The sequence below is a fragment of the Xiphophorus hellerii genome, chromosome 22 (genome assembly GCF_003331165.1).
Source record: "Xiphophorus hellerii strain 12219 chromosome 22, Xiphophorus_hellerii-4.1, whole genome shotgun sequence".
In the NCBI taxonomy this organism is placed as follows: Eukaryota; Metazoa; Chordata; class Actinopteri; order Cyprinodontiformes; family Poeciliidae; genus Xiphophorus; species Xiphophorus hellerii.
The window spans coordinates 16,109,991-16,131,066 of record NC_045693.1 but is presented as its reverse complement, the minus strand read 5'-3'; the positions used below and the strand labels follow the sequence as shown (position 1 = coordinate 16,131,066).

At 37.7% G+C, this 21,076-nt stretch overlaps 2 protein-coding genes across 2 annotated transcripts; both read left to right on the top strand.

Annotated features, from left to right (window-relative positions):
* The first annotated feature begins 1,002 nt into the window (after nt 1–1,002).
* Nucleotides 1,003–11,616, top strand: LOC116713015 (centrosomal protein of 55 kDa-like). The gene is made up of 12 exons (XM_032552912.1): nt 1,003–1,483; nt 3,327–3,488; nt 3,621–3,704; nt 7,068–7,229; nt 7,362–7,445; nt 7,847–7,966; nt 8,067–8,217; nt 8,449–8,572; nt 8,654–8,843; nt 9,000–9,074; nt 9,286–9,408; nt 9,674–11,616. Exons 1-12 carry the CDS (start codon nt 1,448–1,450, stop codon nt 9,863–9,865), a joined length of 1,503 nt encoding a protein of 500 aa, XP_032408803.1. The 5' UTR covers nt 1,003–1,447; the 3' UTR covers nt 9,866–11,616.
* Nucleotides 11,617–12,447: 831 nt separating this feature from the next.
* LOC116713014 (leucine-rich glioma-inactivated protein 1-like) lies at nt 12,448–21,036 on the top strand. The gene is made up of 8 exons (XM_032552911.1): nt 12,448–13,117; nt 13,328–13,399; nt 13,896–13,967; nt 14,055–14,126; nt 17,490–17,561; nt 17,948–18,117; nt 18,199–18,363; nt 18,446–21,036. Exons 1-8 carry the CDS (start codon nt 12,921–12,923, stop codon nt 19,261–19,263), a joined length of 1,638 nt encoding a protein of 545 aa, XP_032408802.1. The 5' UTR covers nt 12,448–12,920; the 3' UTR covers nt 19,264–21,036.
* The last annotated feature ends 40 nt before the right edge of the window (nt 21,037–21,076 follow it).

The following is a 21,076-nucleotide window of genomic DNA, read 5'->3' as shown; positions in this document are numbered from 1 at the left end:
AGATGGTTACACTTTCTGATGGCTGTTATTGAAAAATGCGATCATGCTGTAATTTTTAAAAATCCAGGTGCTTAACAATAACATGACATTGTTATCCTTTCAATGTATAACAATGATTAATAACCACAGGTATATCGAGATGAACTATTATGATGTATTTTCATTTTTTTAAAATATAATTTAAAACAGATGCAGTAGTTCTTGCATCTGGAAGAACTACTGGTGCCAAGAACTCTCAGGCTTCCTTAAATTACTTTACGTCAAATGGCATTATAAAGTGACTTTGACTAAATTGCTTTACAAATAGGATCTGAAATGTCTGCAATTGAATTTGAACATATCTGTACGATTTGATTGTACTGGATAAATTTGATTACATATTTCTAAGAGTAGACATTATTTGGACTTTCTTGTGAAGTGCTATATATTTGCTGTGAATTGGCACAATAATGACTACATAAATATCTGAATTAAACTGAACTGAATTCTGAGCCAATATTAATTTTAATGGGCTAATAGCAAGAGTAGCAGCAATAACTCCTTCAATAGTTTTGTCAAGAAGGGCTGTTAAACACAAAATGACAGGATGAATTGTGTCAGCTAAAAAGGAACATGACATTTTTTGCCAGCAATAGTTCAAACACAGTGCCACAGCAAAACAAAGAAACATATCAGGCCATCACAAAATTCATGGTGACTGCAAATAATTTAAATTCAGAGTTTAATATAAGTGAACAATATGGGTGTTTATGTTCTCCAGCAACGAAACCACTACAAAAATAGTCCAGGATAACCTACCACTCTGAAGTTGAATTCAGATCAGAAAAAGTCAGTTCTTAAAGGTACGTAAGAAGTTTACTTTTAAGGACAAAAACAGGGAGCTGGTTCCTCTGGAGAGCAGTCTGATGGCCAAAAGGTTTGCCTACACCAATCTGCTTTTAAATACTGTAGTGAAAACCAGGAAACCTGCAGTGTGAGAATGAAGGTCTCTGTTGAAAATTGGTGGTATTAGATCTTCAGTGGAAGATAAAGATTAATTATTCATTAATCCGTTTTCTTTAAAAATAAAATAAAAATAACACTAGATTTATATTTGAGGAAGACATTTAGTGCGATTTTCTCTAGCTGTTTTTTCAGCTTATACGCATAGACTTGGAAAAATAGATACAGTTATGCAGTCACTGGGTTTAGTATAAATTCAATAGAGGCAACAGCGCCCCCTGGAGTCTCAATATCCGAGAATAGCATAGCCTGAGGATTTCAAACTTTCCCAGGTATTTTTCCTCTTTTGTCTTTGGCTTATCTTTCTAATATAATTAACTGCAACGGAACTTTGAATTTGTACCAATACGTTGCTATAGTGAAATAATTGTTTTCTTTTCCAAACGGAAGCTTTCGCGCCTAACGCTTGCAGTGAGTTTAGTTTAAAGTGGAATACCTCAGAAGAATGAGGCCACATTTTGATAGCAACAAACGTTTTCAGGTAAGAAATTAACTAACCAATTTCAGTGGGTTTCGTTTGAAACTGTGTTAAAAACCTTTACATGTTAAATTTCCAGAAAAGCGCAGGTAGCGTTAGCTTAATTTGTTCAGCTAGCTAAATCCAACATACACAATAAGACTGAGTGACGAACCGAGAAATTATATATGTTTTTAAAAGATCAAGACAGACAGAAAAGAAGCACTTATCAGGTCGGAAGACGATCTTCTTTGGGTAAATAAATGTCTCATTATGCTCGAAGGTCAACCGTTAGCTTGTTTAACTTGTTGAGGTTAGTTAAAAACAAGTTTGTCTATGGGTCACTTAACTCTATGTTTATGTTTGTAAAAATTAGGCCTTAAAAATTATTGTTTTAGCTCATCTATCTTCTAGGAATGTGCTTTCTCATAGCCCAAGTTAACCATTGATAATTTCAGATTAAATCAGGTGTTATGTTTTTTTCTAGAAATATTATCAGTGTTGATTTTTTTGATTGTTCTTTATAAGACAAACAAAGTTTCACTAACTCCTGGTAAAACATTCATTGCCTTTCATGCATTGCCGAGTTACTGGTACCAAAAGGTTAAAGGTTGGTTTCAAAGCCACTTAAACTTTCCTTTATTGTACCTGTGATTTAAATTACATTGGATGACAAAGCTTTGCAAATATATGTTACGTATATATGCTATTCTCAGAAAGAAGCACTTGTAAATTACTGCGAAACTTAGAGGGTTTTCATTGTCTGCAGTCTGTTTTTCAAAATAGCAAATGTTATATACGTGTATATATATATATATATATATATATATATATATATATATATATATATATATATATATACTGTATTATATTGTATTATACTGTATATATTTCCTGTAATAATCAACTGTTATATTATTTAATCAGCAGTAGAGATAAATGTTGACTTTTTTGTTTTAAATGAAAACAATTACATAATTTCATAAATTTTTGTGTTTGTCTTAGGGTACTATGATGAAGTATTAGGGCCATTGTATGTAAAAAAAAACAACAACAAAAAAAACAACTAATTGGCCACCGAGGAAGAAATATCCTCCGGATTGTGCAGATGCATGTCCCCTACATTTACCTCCGCAATCTTAGTTGGTGTCTGGCAGTTTTTGGTCCCAATAATCTAAGCAAACTTCTGAACTTTTTCTGATAACTTTAAGATTTTTTTTCTGACATTTCTGACTTTACAATATGAGAGAGTATTAGAGAGTATTCTAGTTTTAATGTTGTAAATTAATGCCTTTAGTCATGGAAAATTGAAAAAAAAAATTAGAAATTTTTCATCATTGTTAAAAATAGAAAATATCCTAATTTCTTCCTGTAAATATGTGAAATTAATGTCAAAACGTCAGAGATTTTTTGGGCAGAAATGTACTCATCTTTTATTATTCTTTTGTTTCTTTTGTCCAAAATGGCCCTGATAGGATATTTTTTCAATTTTTAAGATATATATAGTGCCTCCTACACCCCCCACTGCTAATTAAATTATCTAAATGGAGAATTAAGAAAACAAGAGTAAAGGTAATGCAAAAAAATCGCAAAGTAATGAATTACGTTTTTAAACTACTGTAGAAGACACCAATAAGACCAAGATACCAGGCTATGCTTTCGTGCAAATGCCTTTGCAGCATCCGAAAGCACCTGGTTGCTTTACCTCAGGTTTCTAGATAAAACGTAATATTGCACAAGGTGCTTTAAAATACAACAGCTTTATGGTAGTACTACTACAATGTGGATGTTTTTGTGTTTTCATATTTATAAAATACAGCATCTTCCAGTCTCGTATTGTTCTACTGGCTCTAATTCTTCTTATCAGGTGATAAAAATGACAGCCTATAGAAGCAATGCCTCACTCAAGAAAAATCTCGGCTTAGAGCTTGTAAGGATCATCAGCAGCTTAAAGAAGGAGAATATCCTGCTGAAGAAGACTCTAGCTGAGGTGTCCCATCATCACGCCGAACACAATAAGCTTGTGATGGTAAGCACAGCAAAGTTAATTATGTTTTAGCTATTATTGGAAAGAACTTCTGAGAGTTTGGTTATATTGTCTAGTTATGTTAATATTTTTCTTGGCTTTGGAAACTACTTTTTGCTGTTGACCTGCTTACAGAAACTCCTTGCTCTTGAAACTCTGTTGCTCGAGAGTCGTCAGCAGCTTCCACCAAAAGGTGAAAAAACAACTTTGTCCTCAGAGGTAAGGGTTGCATTGTTCATTTTTTTTTTTTTAAATTAATGTTAGCATGATAAAAATTGAGTCGACACCAACTAATTGTTGTGATGTCATAGAAAGAGGAGGAGAAATGTTTCACAGCGTTGTGAAATATTTGATGTATAAGCACAACTGCTAAACTACCTTGTGTTGTTTTTATCTTTTTCTAAGGGAGTCATTGTCTTACCTGATTTAAACCACTAGATGGCAGCAGTTTTTCTTTCCCTCTTCGTTTTTGATTAATCATGCCTGATGTTCATTTCTATGAATTTTTACTAGCCATCTTTGGCATGGCTCGTACTACATAAATATCTGAATTAAACTGAACTGAATTCTGAGCCAATATTAATTTAATGGGCTAATAGCAAGAGTAGCAGCAATAACTCCTTCAATAGTTTTGTCAAGAAGGGCTGTTAAACACAAAATGACAGGATGAATTGTGTCAGCTAAAAAAGAACATTTTTTGCCAGCAATAGTTCAAACACAGTGCCACAGCAAAACAAAGAAACATACCAGGCCGTCACAAAATTCATGGTGACTGCAAATAATTTAAATTCAGAGTTTAATATAAGTGAACAATATGGGTGTTTATGTTCTCTAGCAGCGAAACCACTACAAAAATAGCCCAGGATAACCTACCACTCTGAAGTTTAATTCAGATCAGAAAAAGTCAGTTCTTAAAGGTATGTAAGAAGTTTACTTTTAAGGACAAAAACAGGGAGCTGGTTCCTCTGGAGAGCAGTCTGATGGCCAAAAGGTTTGCCTACACCAATCTGCTTTTAAATACTGGAAAACCAGGAAACCTGCAGTGTGAGAATGAAGGTCTCTGTTGAAAATTGGTGGTATTAGATCTTCAGTGGAAGATAAAGATTAATTATTCATTAATTCGTTTTCTTTAAAAAAATAAAATAAAAATAACACTAGATTTATATTTGAGGAAGACATTTAGTGCGATTTTCTCTAGCTGTTTTTTCAGCTTATACGCATAGACTTGGAAAAATAGATACAGTTATGCAGTCACTGGGTTTAGTATAAATTCAATAGAGGCAACAGCGCCCCCTGGAGTCTCAATATCCGAGAATAGCATAGCCTGAGGATTTCAAACTTTCCCAGGTATTTTTCCTCTTTTGTCTTTGGCTTATCTTTCTAATATAATTAACTGCAACGGAACTTTGAATTTGTACCAATACGTTGCTATAGTGAAATAATTGTTTTCTTTTCCAAACGGAAGCTTTCGCGCCTAACGCTTGCAGTGACTTTAGTTTAAAGTAGGATACCTCAGAAGAATGAGGCCACATTTTGATAGCAACAAACGTTTTCAGGTAAGAAATTAACTAACCAATTTCAGTAGGTTTCGTTTGAAACTGTGTTAAAAACCTTTACATGTTAAATTTCCAGAAAAGCGCAGGTAGCGTTAGCTTAATTTGTTCAGCTAGCTAAATCCAACATACACAATAAGACTGAGTGACGAACCGAGAAATTATATATGTTTTTAAAAGATCAAGACAGACAGAAAAGAAGCACTTATCAGATCGGAAGACGATCTTCTTTGGGTAAATAAATGTCTCATTATGCTCGAAGGTCAACCGTTAGCTTGTTTAACTTGTTGAGGTTAGTTAAAAACAAGTTTGTCTATGGGTCACTTAACTCTATGTTTATGTTTGTAAAAATTAGGCCTTAAAAATTATTGTTTTAGCTAATCTATCTTCTAGGAATGTGCTTTCTCATAGCCCAAGTTAACCATTGATAATTTCAGATTAAATCAGGTGTTATGTTTTTTTCTAGAAATATTATCAGTGTTGATTTTTTTGATTGTTCTTTATAAGACAAGCAAAGTTTCACTAACTCCTGGTAAAACATTCATTGCCTTTCATGCATTGCCGAGTTACTGGTACCAAAAGGTTAAAGGTTGGTTTCAAAGCCACTTAAACTTTCCTTTATTGTACCTGTGATTTAAATTACATTGGATGACAAAGTTTTGCAAATATATGTTACGTATGCTATTCTCAGAAAGAAGCACTTGTAAATTACTGCGAAACTTAGAGGGTTTTCATTGTCTGCAGTCTGTTTTTCAAAATAGCAAATGTTATATACGTATATATATATATATACTGTATTATATTGTATTATACTGTATATATTTCCTGTAATAATCAACTGTTATATTATTTAATCAGCAGTAGAGATAAATGTTGACTTTTTTGTTTTAAATGAAAACAATTACATAATTTTATAAATTTTTGTGTTTGTCTTAGAGTACTATGATGAAGTATTAGGGCCATTGTATGTAAAAAAAAAACAACTAATTGGCCACCGAGGAAGAAATATCCTCCAAAAATATCAGAATGTTTTTAGATTAATTTTACATTTTATTGACAAATAACGTGGATGCTGTGTTGTTGAAAAGTGTTAAATTTGCAAGATAAACATTTAAATTTTCCATTTTTTAGATGCATATATCTATCATATGAAAACTAAGGTATTTACTGAGCTTATAAAATCAGCTACTTGCAACAGAAAGTGAAAGAAGAAAGGAGATGCACGCCTGGATATTTTCCAGAATGTGAGGGAACCTGCTGGATTGTGCAGATGCATGTCCCCTACATTTACCTCCGCAATCTTAGTTGGTGTCTGGCAGTTTTTGGTCCCAATAATCTAAGCAAACTTCTGAACTTTTTCTGATAACTTTAAGATTTTTTTTCTGACATTTCTGACTTTACAATATGAGAGAGTATTAGAGAGTATTCTAGTTTTAATGTTGTAAATTAAAGCCTTTAGTCATGGTAAATTGAAAAAAAAAATTAGAAATTTTTCATCATTGTTAAAAATAGAAAATATCCTAATTTCTTCCTGTAAATATGTGAAATTAATGTCAAAACGTCAGAGATTTTTTGGGCAGAAATGTACTCATCTTTTATTATTCTTTTGTTTCTTTTGTCCAAAATGGCCCTGATAGGATATTTTTTCAATTTTTAAGATATATATAGTGCCCCCTACATCCCCCACTGCTAATTAAATTATCTAAATGGAGAATTAAGAAAACAAGAGTAAAGGTAATGCAAAAAAATCGCAAAGTAATGAATTACGTTTTTAAACTACTGTAGAAGACACCAATAAGACCAAGATACCAGGCTATGCTTTCGTGCAAATGCCTTTACAGCATCTGAAAGCACCTGGTTGCTTTACCTCAGGTTTCTAGATAAAATGTAATATTGCACAAGGTGCTTTAAAATACAACAGATTTATGGTAGTACTACTACAATATGGATGTTTTTGTGTTTTCATATTTATAAAACACAGCATCTTCCAGTCTCGTATTGTTCTACTGGCTCTAATTCTTCTCAACAGGTGATAAAAATGACAGCCTATAAAAGCAATGCCTCACTCAAGAAAAAACTCAGCTCAGAGCTTGTAAGGATCATCAGCAGCTTAAAGAAGGAGAATATCCTGCTGAAGAAGACTCTAGCTGAGGTGTCCCATCATCACGCCGAACACAATAAGCTTGTGATGGTAAGCACAGCAAAGTTAATTATGTTTTAGCTATTATTGGAAAGAACTTCTGAGAGTTTGGTTATATTGTCTAGTTATGTTAATATTTTTCTTGGCTTTGGAAACTACTTTTTGCTGTTGACCTGCTTACAGAAACTCCTCGCTCTTGAAACTCTGTGGCTCGAGAGTCGTCAGCAGCTTCCACCAAAAGGTGAAAAAACAACTTTGTCCTCAGAGGTAAGGGTTGCATTGTTCTTTTTTTTTTTTAAATTAATGTTAGCATGATAAAAATTGAGTCGACACCAACTAATTGTTGTGATGTCATAGAAAGAGGAGGAGAAATGTTTCACAGCGTTGTGAAATATTTGATGTATAAGCACAACTGCTAAACTACCTTGTGTTGTTTTTATCTTTTTCTAAGGGAGTCCTTGCCTTACCTGATTTAAACCACTAGATGGCAGCAGTTTTTCTTTCCCTCTTCGTTTTTGATTAATCATGCCTTATGTTCATTTCTATGAATTTTTACTAGCCATCTTTCGCATGGCTCGTTTTTCACTGTTGTCGTTGAAATTATGTTGATTTTAATGGTTGACTTTGTAATGTGCTTGTCTTGTCTCTATGTTTCTCTTGTCTTGTAGGATTCCCCATCATTCACCAATGATGAAGCCATCTCTCATCTTCAGCATAAGCTCAACGATGCAAGTGTTGTGAAAACTACTTTACTCACTTTAGTTATTCATGTAACAAAGTATGACTGGGTCAGATTCATACATGTCGCTAAGTATTTGTACTTCACATTCCTCTCCTCGTCCAGCTGTCTCTTTGTGTTCTTCTTATTCATTTATCCGATCCTTCAAGGCTTTGGAAAAGAACAAGCAGTGGCTGGAATATGACCAGCAGAGAGAGGCCTATGTTAGGGCAATTCTGGACAAAATGTTATGGCTGGAGAAGCATCTGAATGAAACCAATCAGGCCCACTCAAAGCAGCACAATGAGGAGCATTCAGATGGTGAGTCAAAGGGACAGTGGGCAGCAAGTATTCACCACTAATACAACCGAGGGCAGCCTACTGTCACAACTAGGTTTTTTAAGACATCTAGATTGTTTTGTAGTATCCCATAGTGACAGTGTTTATTACCATCTGCAGCATTTTCTTTCAAGATGACATAGTTTAATAGTGTGTAGTAAACATGTTTAACAAGTTCCATCTTTCTGTTGCCTTGTAATCCTTTCAATACAGCAGAGCCACAAAGAGAGATTAAAGAACTCTTTGTAAACCAATTGAGACAGGCTGATGTCTGGCTGGATATGCTCAAAAAACAAGTTGAAGTGACTCATCAGGAGCTGATCATTGCTGAAAAAAGGTTAAATAAGACACTTTCAGTCCTGTCCTAAACAGGGAAGATTTTAAATGGTTGTAAGCTACATACGAACTTCATGTCTAGGTTCAGAGCAAGAGAAGGAGAATTGGAGGCTCTCATCCACCAACTGAAGAGTGAAACAATAAGCAAAGGAAGCCCACAAGAAGGATGTCATAACTCTGAGGAGGAAGAGCAACAGCTGAGGGAGGAGACCCAAGAACTCCACGCCAGGCTGAAGGAGGAGAAACGAAGGTCTACAAATTTTGAGCTGCAGGTAAATACTCATGACATGTCAACTTATAATACATTCCGGTTCTTAAAACTACAATGTTAGTAACTTGTTTGTAAAACCATAACAAAAATTCTTTCCATTCATGTCAGAAAATGAAGACTCTAGACTAGAAAACAAAAATGTCTGCTTGTTTCTCAGGCAAGCCTCTATCAGAGGTACATGTTAAACTATCACCATGCAGACCAGGAAAAGATTACAGACCTGGAAAGACAGGTAGGTCAGAAACAGACATGTTCTACTTGTCTCAGTTCTGATTTCCTTTACCGACAAAGCATCTGGATTCTCCTAATCCATATAGCAACAGATTAATATATAGTCCTTCCTTTCATGAGGTTTTGCTTATAAAAAGAACTTTGAAATGTTCTGCCAATAACATTACACTTTTACAAGTTTCGCTGCACTAGCAAATTTTTTTAAATTCTAGCTCAAGATTTCTTCACAAGACCTTGAGGATGCAAAGCGGGACTCTTCATATTTAAAGAAGCAAATGCTCAGAATTCTGAAGAAGCTACATAGAGCAGAAGGCCTTTCCCCAGATCAGTCAAAGGTTGGCATGAATACAGCAAAGAACTCAGATTTTAGTTCTTCTCTGTGATGAAATTTAAAGTTGAATTAAGACACTTTGCTTCTTGGGTCAAGGTTAGTTTAACGTGCTGTACGCTTCTGCTTTTATTACCATACACATCCTTTCGCATCTTACTGTGAAATCTGTGCAGCTTTAAGTGTCATAGGATAAGAGTTATAGATTCGCCTAGAAATCGGGTTCAACCTGATACTTAATCTGAACTGACGTTTGGCTCTGTTTGTGTCAGAGAGACCAGCAGGACCTGGGCTCATGTGAAGAGGCGATGCCACCCTCCTCGTCCCCCAGAGACAGCCTGGCGTCCTCTTCTCACACCAGCGTGCTGAATGACAGCATCCTGGAGTGTCCCACCTGCCAGAACGAGTACCCAGCCAGCGAGTACAGAGAGCTGCTGAAGCACCTGGAAATCTGTCTGGAATGAATCTACCCATGAAAGTTCTGTTGTTGTTTCTTTGTTTAGAAGTCACGGCACAAGTTCAGTGCCTGTTAATAAACTGCAGTTTTGCTATATGTTATTTTACAACCTCAGTTCTGAAATGATTTTAAATTTAATGGATTTTTTTAAAGCATTGTTTTCATTAAGATAAATTTACCTGAAGATTTGGTCTGTTTCTTTGTGAATAGAAATTGATGTAAAATGACTGATTAAACCTTTAATAATTGATTAGGCATGAAGCTGAGCTCCATGTGTTCCCCTAGTGGAGAAAGCCATAACAAAGTAAAGGCCAAGTACCAGAGGTGAAGTGCCTTGTAAAATCTATGTGTATAATTAATCATTCAAAGATCTAAAATACTCTCCAAAGGGAGGAAGTATGTTGAAATAGCTGGGAATGAAGTTACATAAGTCACAGGACACTTGCCCCAAATTCCACTGAAAAAGTATGACTGTACACACTGTGAACGATGACATTTATGAAACTCCATCACCAACCAGCACAACAATGAAATCCAGTGTTCATCATGTAGTGCAGCAAAACTAAAAGTGAGAAAAACACTTTGATTGCTCGGCTTCTCCAACCCGAGTCCACATTTTTCCTCTGAGAAGAAGAGACTTCATTCTTCCTGGCACAATACACTTGCATACCACTAAATATGACATCCACCCCACCGCCGCCCCTCCAAATGTCCTGCTTTCATTTATACAGGCAGAACTGCGTTATGATGGTAAACTGGCACTGGGCATCTAATGGTGTAATCACATCAGGGACAGGGAGACAGGAGGTGGAGAACAGAGTGTATTTATTTAGAGACCTTTTAAAAAGCTTCTTCCCAGACGGATCTGTGGCGCATACAGTGGGTAAACATATTAATCCTACAACTCTAATGGGATCTGAAGAATTATGTGGTGAAGACTCCCAGAAGTCTTCTCGGCATGCGTTTCTGGCAAGGAGGAAGAGGCCTTGTCAATGTGATGTTCTGCAGGCAAACGCAGTGGAACCCAAGCTGTGATGCATTTCAGCTGTTTGAATGATTAGAGCTTACAGGTAATAATAGCCGAGGATTCAGTTTATCAGAAGATCTGAATAAATCCAATAAAGAAACTATTTTCAACACAGTATGTCAACCGGCAGAAAGATGGGTCCATGGGCTCTACCATTTGCATTGATTATTTTAATTAGTGCATGGAGGGAATCCACCTGCGACTTTGTTAAGGTGTTAAGGAAGTCTAGCTTTCTTTTCCAGCAGCCTTGATGCTCTTTATTGTAGGCGCTGATGTATCTCATCTCCCTCCCAGCATTACCTCAGAGGTATTGATAGTTTTGCTGTGTTGCCAGGTGTCAGGTACTGGTGGAAAAAGAAATCAGTTTGTCAGCAGAGGAAGCAAAAGATGCGCAAGAATTTCCCGGTAGACGGTGGCATTGACTCTGGACTTGATTTAGCGCAGTGACCCATCAACATCAGATCTCTTAGCTTCCATATTCAGCTGTGTGTTACCTTTTCACTGCATCTGAAACATGTTGGCTTCTGTGTTCCTGTTCTTCCAGACTCTGGGATCTTAATTTCTTTAATCTGAAAAGAGGAATTTGAACCACTGATAAGCAGCTGATCAACAGTCCAGCTCTCTTTTGTCTTAGCTTAGGTAAAACTTTTCTAAAATGTCTGGTTCTGTGTGGTGATGTTGTGGATCATATCCTGAATTCTTCTGCTTGTGGTGGCTCCAAAAAAAAAAAACTTCCAACAGGGTTTGCTATACAATCCTGTCATCCTGTTTGTCCCTCTTCCTTGTGAACATGTCTCTATCACACTTTTTCCTTCCACTCAACTTTTCATAAGTATGCTTGGTTACAGCACTTTGTAAACTGCCATCTTTACCAATGGCCGTTTCTGGTTTCAATGACTGTTTGCTGGGCAGCTGCACATTTTTGTATTAAAATATATTTTATTCATTTTGTATTATATTCTAATTGTTAGAGAAACTATATTTTTTGGTTGAAGGTCATAATAATCTAAATGAACAGAAATAGATGCTTGAAATATCACTTTGTGTAATGAATCAATATGAGTTAGACTTTTCAAACTCAGTAACTTTTCTGGTGATGTTCTAATTTACAGAGATGGCACTTTAGATTAAAAGGGGCTGAGGGGCTTTTGTGTTAGCAGAACAGATGTCTGAAGTACTTCCCTTCCTACAGCACCCTTTCAGCACTGGTCTCAAACATTATGAGCATCTTCCTGTCACCATGGCAACCGGGAGGAAGCCAGGAACTGCGCCAAATTGATACTTATTTGTCTAAAACCAAGTGTTTAAATGTAACTAAGGCTAATGGGTTTGTAATAAGACAATATGTTGCAGGTGCATTTCCATCAGTCGGCAAGAATCAATTTTAACCCGGTTTTCCAAGCCGCTTCCCGCATGGACAGCTTAGGTAGCGTCTGCACCGTACAGGCAGCAATCCGCTGGTTCATGTTGGAGTTTAATTTATAGTGATTATACTGTGCATATGTTGATTGACAGAGGGGAAAAAATAAAACCAGATCCGTCTGCCTGCCCATTGGGCGGAATCCTCCAGGCGCTTGACATCGAGTGCGTAGCGTTGACTGAAACCATAGGCGTGGTTTTTGGATAGAGATGCTCCGTCTGCTCCCGCTGGGATCCCCACCTGCCCTCACACCGCGTCTGTCACAGCGCCAGCTGGCGTTCTCCTCTGCTCCACACACATCACACCACACTTCTGATTAGTTCTCATCTGTGCCACAGAAGATACACGCTCGTGGTTTTTTTTTTTCTTTTCGTTTTTTTTCCCCGTCGTGTAATTGCAGATCAGAGGGGGGGGGGGGACTCCGGGTTCGATCACCCTCCACTCCCCGGATCGGCGGCGAAGAAGGCGCGCAGCCCCGTCGGTGGAGACAACAGGAGCGGACAGTCGCTCGGCCTCCTGGCAGCAGCAGCAACGAGGGAAGGAAGCACGGCAGAGACCCTGGTTCATGTGTAGGGCTGCTCGACGCGCAAGTCGTGCCCGCAGCGGTTCCCAAGGATGGAAAATACATGCAGAATACCCAGGAGGTGCCTCTGGCTCGGTTTACTTATGGTGGCTTCTGTTGTACCTTCAGTGGAGAGCAAGAGAGCCAGGCAGCAGCGCTGTCCCATGTCATGCACATGCACCAAAGATAACGCGTTGTGCGAAAGCGCAGTGTCGATTCCTCGCAGCTTTCCCCCCGATGTCACATCTCTGTGAGTCCTTTCTAACTGGCATATTGCTTTATTTCAAACATGTGCGATCAGTGGCTTTTCTGCAGCAGAAACAGCACAAAAATGCATTCCCAAGGAACAGACTGCAATAACTGCTCTATGACAAGTCTGCTGTGGACCTGAACAGTGTGTTGTTTTTTTTTTTTTTGTTTGTTTGTTTGGTTTTTTTTTTGTCGCATTTTACTCCCACAGATCATTCGTCAAGTCGGAATTCACCGAAATCGCCAAGGAGAGCTTCATCCACACCCCTGCCCTGCATCTCCTGTGAGAAATCTCTTTTGAGCTTTTTTTTTATTATTATTATTTTTGTTGTTTGTTGTATGCTGTCATTTTCCTGTGGGCTTGATCAACGCCATGTTTAATTTTCCAAGACGTTTTCTTTCACAACACTGTAGACTGATTGGAAATGTAAGAACAGAAAGACTCCCTAGTGATGTTTTCTTCCTTTTTTTTATCATGGTAGGTTTGATCACTGCTCTCTACATGCAGCCAAGTTTTACCACATACATATGTGTGCATGCATGCCATGTGGCACAGATGAATTTCAGGGAATTTCCTTCTTGATCTGAGTCATACTTTGGCTCTGACTGAGCCACTAAAAAACAACTGTGCAAGACTGCCTGCAGGAATCCTCAAAATGTTTTACTTTGTATTGTGAGATGCTTTAGGGAAACATAGTGAGCAGAGGTTTTCTCAATATTTTTTGGCAGTACGTGACTCTAAGCAGTCAAATACTAAACACTGGGATCTCTCTGCACAGCCTGTTCACAGCAAACAACCTGGAATCTATAAACGAGGACGCTTTCCTTGGACTTCCTCATCTCGAATATCTGTGAGTTTATGATAAAATTGTATGACTGATATTCCTTCTACTACTACAGTGTGTCTTCTTTGCTAATGCACATACTCGTTTTTTCAGTTTCATAGAAAACAACCAAATCCAGTCGATATCACCGTATGCTTTCCGAGGTCTGAAAACCCTGGTGCACCTGTAAGTACTTTTTTTTTTTTGTGCAAAAGACGTAAAAACAAGAGATAAAAACGCTGACAAAGGTTACTGCACAGCTTGTATTGCCACAGAGACATTTCTCTGAACAATGTGCAGCTGGTAAAATGATTAGAAAGCAAAAACATAACATCCTTTTTACGCAACTGCTCAACGCGTTTGCATTATTCACACAGTGGCTCGCAAAACTGTTCATATCTACCTTGCTACATTATTACTACCTTGTCACATTAGAAATGCTAACTTCACTGTATTGCTTTGGGATTTTGTGTGATAGACCATCACAAAACAGAGCATAGCTGAAGTGGAAGGAAAATTAAACATGTTTTTTAAAATTTATTTACAAACTAAAGGTCTAAAAAGTCTAGCATGAATATGTGGTCACCATCCTATTAATTACCTGTGTCCCTAATAGTAAGCAGTCCATCTGGGTGTATTTCAATCCAGCAGTTCAGAGAAGGCCTTTGTCATGAATTGAGGTTGAGGTGATGAGGATTTGAGTCGGTGAGACCCACAGTAAGTGGAGAAAAATAAGTTTAATGATGTCCAGGTACTTGGGTAAACCAACAGGGAGAGACAAAACCACGACAAGGACAGACAGCGAAACGAAGACACAGGTGACGTTAAATACACAGGGAATAGTCAGAGGAAACAAGGGACAGCTGGGAACAATAAGGGGCTAGACACGAATGGCACAAAATTAACTAACAATCAGACACAAAATCCACATCCTTACAGCCTTCGATGTTTGTTAGAGAAGGTTGGTGAACAAACAGCAACATGAAGACCAAGGAACACAGCAGAAACTTTAAGGATTCAGTTGAAGAGACATTTAAGGCTTGAAGCTTTGGGGGACATAGCAAATGTGTGGATAAAGGTGCTCTGGCAATACATGCTATAGTAATGAACACACTATCTCTACGATAAAGCATGCTGGTGACAGTATCGGATTGTATAGGTTGGTTTTCTTCTGCATTGACAGTGAAGCTAGTCAGAGTTAATGTGGAGATGGATGGAGTAATAAACAGGATTATCTAAGAAGAAAACCTGTTAGATGCATCACTGGGTTGAAGGATCACAAGCCTAAACATGCAACCAGAGCTACTAGGAAATGCCTTAAATCAGAGGATATTTGTGTGTTAGAACAGTCTAGATCCAAATCTAACTGAGAGTTTTATACTTTTTTATTCTTTATTCAGCCCTACACATGACATAAAGTCATGGCAGTTTTTACCACATAAGGAATATGGAAGACTAGCAGTCAACATAGCCCCTAACACACCATCACCATGGTGAACTATGGTGATAGCAACATCATGATATGGGGATGTTTTTCTTCAGCAGTGACAATCAAGCTTGTTAGAGATCATAATGAGATGTATTGAGCTAAATACAGAGCAATTCTGGAAGAAAATCTGGAAGCTGCAAAGGATTTGAGACTGGGACTGAGGTTCAGGACCATGTTCCTAAACATACAGCAAAAGCTAAAATGGAATGGTTTAGATGAAAGCATGTTTATGTGAGATAGAATGGCCTCCCCCAACTCCTCCTGAACATTGGTGGCAGAATTTGAAAAGCAATGTTTACAGATGCTCTCCATCCAATCTGATTGGACTGAGCCAATTTCCAAATACAAACAAGTACAAATGCACAGCACATTTGTTTGTAGCGAAAACTGTGAATTATTTTTCTTCATATGTACAGTTACGCCACATCTTGTGCTGGTTTATCCCATAAAATTCTAATAAAATATATTGAAGCTTGTTGTGACAGCCATTGCAGATTTCTGTTGCTGTGGCCCACTTGTTTGAAGGTTTGACATGTATTTCCTTCAGAGATGATATTCTGTTTGCCTCTGTGTAATGATTTCAGCTATTGTTGCCTTTCCATCATCTCAGATCAGTATGCCCATTCCCCTCTAACTTCAAAAAGACATTAAATCCAAAACACACTGGCTTTAATGTGTGAGTTAAAAAAAAGAGATGGTTGCAGATCAGCAGTTTCTGAAAAACTCAGATCAACCCATCAGCATGGAGGCGATCAGCTTGTGGCACTGTGTAGGTGTAAGAATGACCTTGATAAGCTTCAGGTCAGCTGCATTGTTGGACCTTGTGTCTCTCATCTTCCTATCTTCAATGCTCCATAGCTTATGCGGTTCTGGTTGGGTCAGATTACTGGTAGATGAAGCAAAGGAAGACCATGGTCATTGAACCAGCTTTTGGTACCTTTAGCACTGTGGGCAGGTGGCAAGTCCTGCTGGGAAATGAAAATCAGCATGCCCACACAGCTTGTCACCAAAGTGAAGCATGAAATGCTCTAGAATTTTCTGGTAGTTGCGTTGACTGTGGAGTTCAGAAAACACAGTGGACCAACACCAACATGGCACCCCAAACCCAAACCATCACTTACTGTGAAAAAAACTAACATTGGGGTTAAAGCAAGAGAGTCCTCTCTTCTCCAGACCCGGAGACCTTGCTTCCAAATGAAATGCAAACCTTACTTCCATCTGAAAATGGAGGGCATTTGGATCCTCTCAAGGGTGCAGTTATCCCTGTTGAAAGTACACACTTCCTCCTTTCATTTTCTATGAAAATGTTATATCTTTTATTATATTTCACAGACTTTGGGGTTTTCATGATCAGTAAACCATATTTATCAATTTAATAAGAAAAAAATGACTAGAAATATTTCAGTGTGTGTGTAATGAACCTATATAATAATTGAGTTGTACTTTTCAAAATGAGTGACAAAAAATATGGTACCTTGTCACAATATTTAAAGTTTGAGCTGCACCTGTATTACATATACTCACTGCTTTGAAGTTACCTAATATAGTTAAATATATTAGCTGATATATTAGTTGATGGAAAAGAAAAACTTTCCATCAACGTTCTGATGATGCAAACAGACATGACTCAAACTTCTGGAAAAATTACTTCTGCAAATATGACTTAATTTAACCTGAAGCAGCAAATGACTGAATTTAAAGTAAAAAAATGTGGGAGGGGGAAAAAAAAAAAATAAATATATATATATATATATATATATATATATCTAGTATATACGTACATAACACAAAAAGGGAAGGGAACATTGCATTCCTTCATTATCCACAAAATAATTTAGTCCTCTTTAAAAAAAACTGAAAAACACTATTTTCAAATGGTGGTTCTTACAAAACAAGAAAAACAAAAATAGGATGAAATCAATATCAGACAGAAAGGAGAATGCTCTAAGAGACATGATTTGTAGAAGGAAATAACTCAATCCCATGGAGAAAAAAAAGACAGTATTAACATTAAGCTTTACAGTAAAATTGCAGTAAATATGCTCTTTTTTTTCCATCAGGAGTCTGGCCTACAACAATCTGGAGACTCTCCCCAAAGATTTGTTCAAAGGTCTCGAGGCCTTGACAAAAGTGTAAGTATTATTCTTTGTTAAGACAGAAACTAATAAGATTATACACTTGATACAATCTCTAATTTTGTACAATGAATGATGAGCTGTCCGTACAACTTTCTATTTTTAGAAATATGTATCATTTATTGCTCCTCCTTCACCGAGGTTTGACAAACGCGTAGGCAGCTGGAGCTTTTAGCGCCATTAAAATTACATGCGCTAGAAGAAGAGAGAGAAAGGAGGGAGAGGGGCTGAGGCTAAAGATGTTCGTCTTCCTTGATGTCGATGAAACCTCAAATTGAGGACGTCAGAGAAAGCCACCATCTGGAGCTTCAGAGTGTTAAGCTCACTGTAGAACAGGAGGAGTGATTCTCTCAGATTTTCACACAATGGTTTTCTCCCCTCAGAGACTTGCGTGGGAATCATTTCTTGTGTGACTGTAAGCTGAAGTGGTTAGTGGAGTGGATATACGGCACCAATGCCACCGTGGACCAGATTTACTGCAAGGGCCCGGCCTCACAGCTGGACAAGAGGATCAATGACCTGTCGTCGCAGTCCTTCGACTGCATCACCACAGGTGGAGTATTGACTCCTCACATTTATCCTTCTTTGCAGATTTTACTTTACTTGTAAAGCTGTTTTTCTGTTTCCCTCACAGAGTTTGCTCCCTACCAGTCCCTGAAATTTGAATCCATATCAGTGGAAGCGTTTTCTTTCCGGAACGACCAGTATGTCGTCTTTGCCCAGCCATTTATCGGGAAGTGTGGTTTCCTTGAATGGGATCACGTTGAGATGAACTTCAGAAACTTTGACGATATTGACAGTAAGTAAAGTCAATCAGCTGCTTAAGTCTCAAACTAAAATTGGCATTAAAACAGGAACCAATGGGTTGCATGTTTTTCCAGGTACATCCACTGTGATCTGCAAACCTCTCGTCATTGACAACCAGCTGTTCATCATCGTGGCTCAGCTGTTTGGAGGCTCCCACATCTACAAGCGGGACACCTCTGCCAACAAATTCATCAAGCTTCAAGGCATTGACGTCCTGAAAATCCGCAAGCCAAATGACGTTGAGACGTTCCGGATTGATGGAGAGTCCTTCTTCGTCATAGCTGACAGCTCCAAGGCTGGCTCCACCACCATCTACAAGTGGAACGGCAATGGCTTCTACTCCCATCAGTCCCTCCACCCGTGGTACCGCGACACTGACGTGGAGTACCTAGAGATCTCCTCCAAACCTCACCTGATCCTGTCCAGCAGCTCCCAGAGGCCTGTCATCTACCAGTGGAACAAAGCCACCAAGCATTTTGACAGACGAACTGACATCCCGGAGATGGAGGACGTTTATGCCGTCAAGCACTTTCAGGTCAAGTCTGATCTCTACATTTGCCTGACGCGCTTCATTGGTGACTCCAAGGTGATGCGCTGGGATGGCGCCCTCTTCAGAGAATTACAGACCATGCCCTCCCGAGGCTCCATGGTGTTCCAGCCCTTCACTGTGGGCAGCTGGCAGTACGCCATTCTGGGCAGCGACTACTCTTTCACCCAGGTGTACCGCTGGGATGCCAAGAAGGGCGAGTTTGTTCGCTTCCAGGAGCTGAACATTCAGGCGCCAAGGGCATTTTCTCCAGTTTCCATTGACAACCGTCAATTTCTGCTGGCCTCCAGTTTCAAAGGGAAAACTCAGATATACGAGCATTTAGTCATTGATCTGAGTAATTGATTGTTTTTATTTTTTATTGAATGGTTAGTTATTTTTGTGATCTTTTTTGTGTACATACAAAAGTCTGTAATAGGAAATTGAGAGCTAAGCAACTCAGAAATTTATGGTCCTAACTTTAGAAATTTATATTCACTCATTTTTAAAAATCTATCACAATTTCTGCATGACAAGTTTAAAGATAACAAATACGTTTCTCAAGCCACATATCTGATTGAGAGGCATGTATCCTAGGTTAACATTAGATCCAATATTTTCTCAAAACATAAATGTATAAAGGGCCAGAAGCTGGCCATCAACCCAACCCAACAAATCTAAAACTGGCCTTAAAATGTTTACACCAATTTGTGATCAAGCTTTTACAATATTTAACAGTTTATACAGGTATTCTCTAATATTACATAATGATTTACAAAAGACAAAATCTACTTTTTAAACTATTAACATGTTCTAAGTGAACAAATCTGCCGAATCACAATGTTTACATTTTTCTGTCTTTCCATTTGTACGCTGCAAATATTTGTAAAATATGCTTTTGTAAGTGTAGAGATGGTCCAGGGCAGACAGGGTTGTATTTGTTAAAAGACGATAGGATTGTGTTATGCAAAAAAATTTAAGAGGAAAAAGAAAAATTTCCTAAGTGTTCGATACCGTTTTACCATATTCCTAAAGTTTAGATCCAAAAGTTTACTTTAAATTTGTGGCAGATATCTTTACAGTGGCTTCAAGTATAGAGCGGACAAAAACCATAACTGTAGGGAAGGATGGATGCATCAACTTGGATGAAGAAACTAGAGCATAGATAGGTTTAGGCATAATTCAGTAGTAGGAAAATGGTTATGCAGGCACATTGATGGATAGATTAAACTAATGCACAGGTGATACCGTTTATGGATAATGACAAATGGTTGAAATAATGTACCAAAAGATGGATGGACAGAATGGAGTATCGACAAATGAGCAGATGCACAAAAAGTGGATTCATGAATAATGAGCAAAAAATTATAGAAGTATAGACATAACGAGGAATATCTGGATGGACAAACAGATGAATGGATGAACAATCATAAGCAAATGGACAGACTGATGAATGTACTAATTGGATGAAAGGATGGACAGACAAGCTGAAAGATAGATGGACATTGAACCAATTGTACTGGGAAGAATTTGGATATACACATCTTTCAAGGATCAGCTTTGATTTTCTGTTCCCTTCCGGACTGGGAACACACCTGAATCTTATTCCAGGCTGAGTAGAAACTCTGCATACAGATATATTGTTAGTCTACCTGTATATCCTTGCAACTTCCGTTTTTATTGTTAATGGTTTGTAAAGTGTTTAAAGTATTGAGCAGTTTTTCATAACTGGCAACTATGAACTATTTTTGAGCTCCTTAAAAAGATACTGAAATGAAAAAGAGACTGTTCATATTCCTTAACTATGACGTGCACAAAATTCATCATTTGTGTCATGACTAAGATGAACCTTATGTTATTTGGAGTCAATAAAAGAGTTACTTAATCGGAGAGCTTCCTGCATATTAACTTCAGTGTTACATTGTGAATAGAGATGGCAGAGGATGTCTGCGTCAACCTTTCAGAATGTGTCGTGCAGTTGTGATAAAATGAGAAAGTAAATAAATACAAACAAATAAAATTCTTTTAATCTTCTCCAACAAAGTGCACGCCTCAAATCTACAAAGCAGCACATTACAATGTAATGAAATAAATACAACTGAATTAAAAAAAAAAAAAAAAAGTAAGGAGATACACTAGTGCCTGCACAATCACACGTTTGCAGCGAGTTTAAATCTGG

Bases quoted from the DNA above. Each gene is read 5' to 3' on its own strand.
- LOC116713015 (XM_032552912.1), top strand. From the start codon at position 1,448: ATGAGGCCACATTTTGATAGCAACAAACGTTTTCAG. The intron at 3,705-7,067 runs GTAAGGGTTGCA...TCTTCTCAACAG, and splicing joins AAACAACTTTGTCCTCAGAG to GTGATAAAAATGACAGCCTA. The intron at 9,409-9,673 runs GTTGGCATGAAT...TGTTTGTGTCAG, and splicing joins TTTCCCCAGATCAGTCAAAG to AGAGACCAGCAGGACCTGGG.
- LOC116713014 (XM_032552911.1), top strand. From the start codon at position 12,921: ATGGAAAATACATGCAGAATACCCAGGAGGTGCCTCTGGCTCGGTTTA. The intron at 13,118-13,327 runs GTGAGTCCTTTC...TTACTCCCACAG, and splicing joins CCCCCCGATGTCACATCTCT to ATCATTCGTCAAGTCGGAAT. The intron at 18,118-18,198 runs GTGGAGTATTGA...TTTCCCTCACAG, and splicing joins CTTCGACTGCATCACCACAG to AGTTTGCTCCCTACCAGTCC.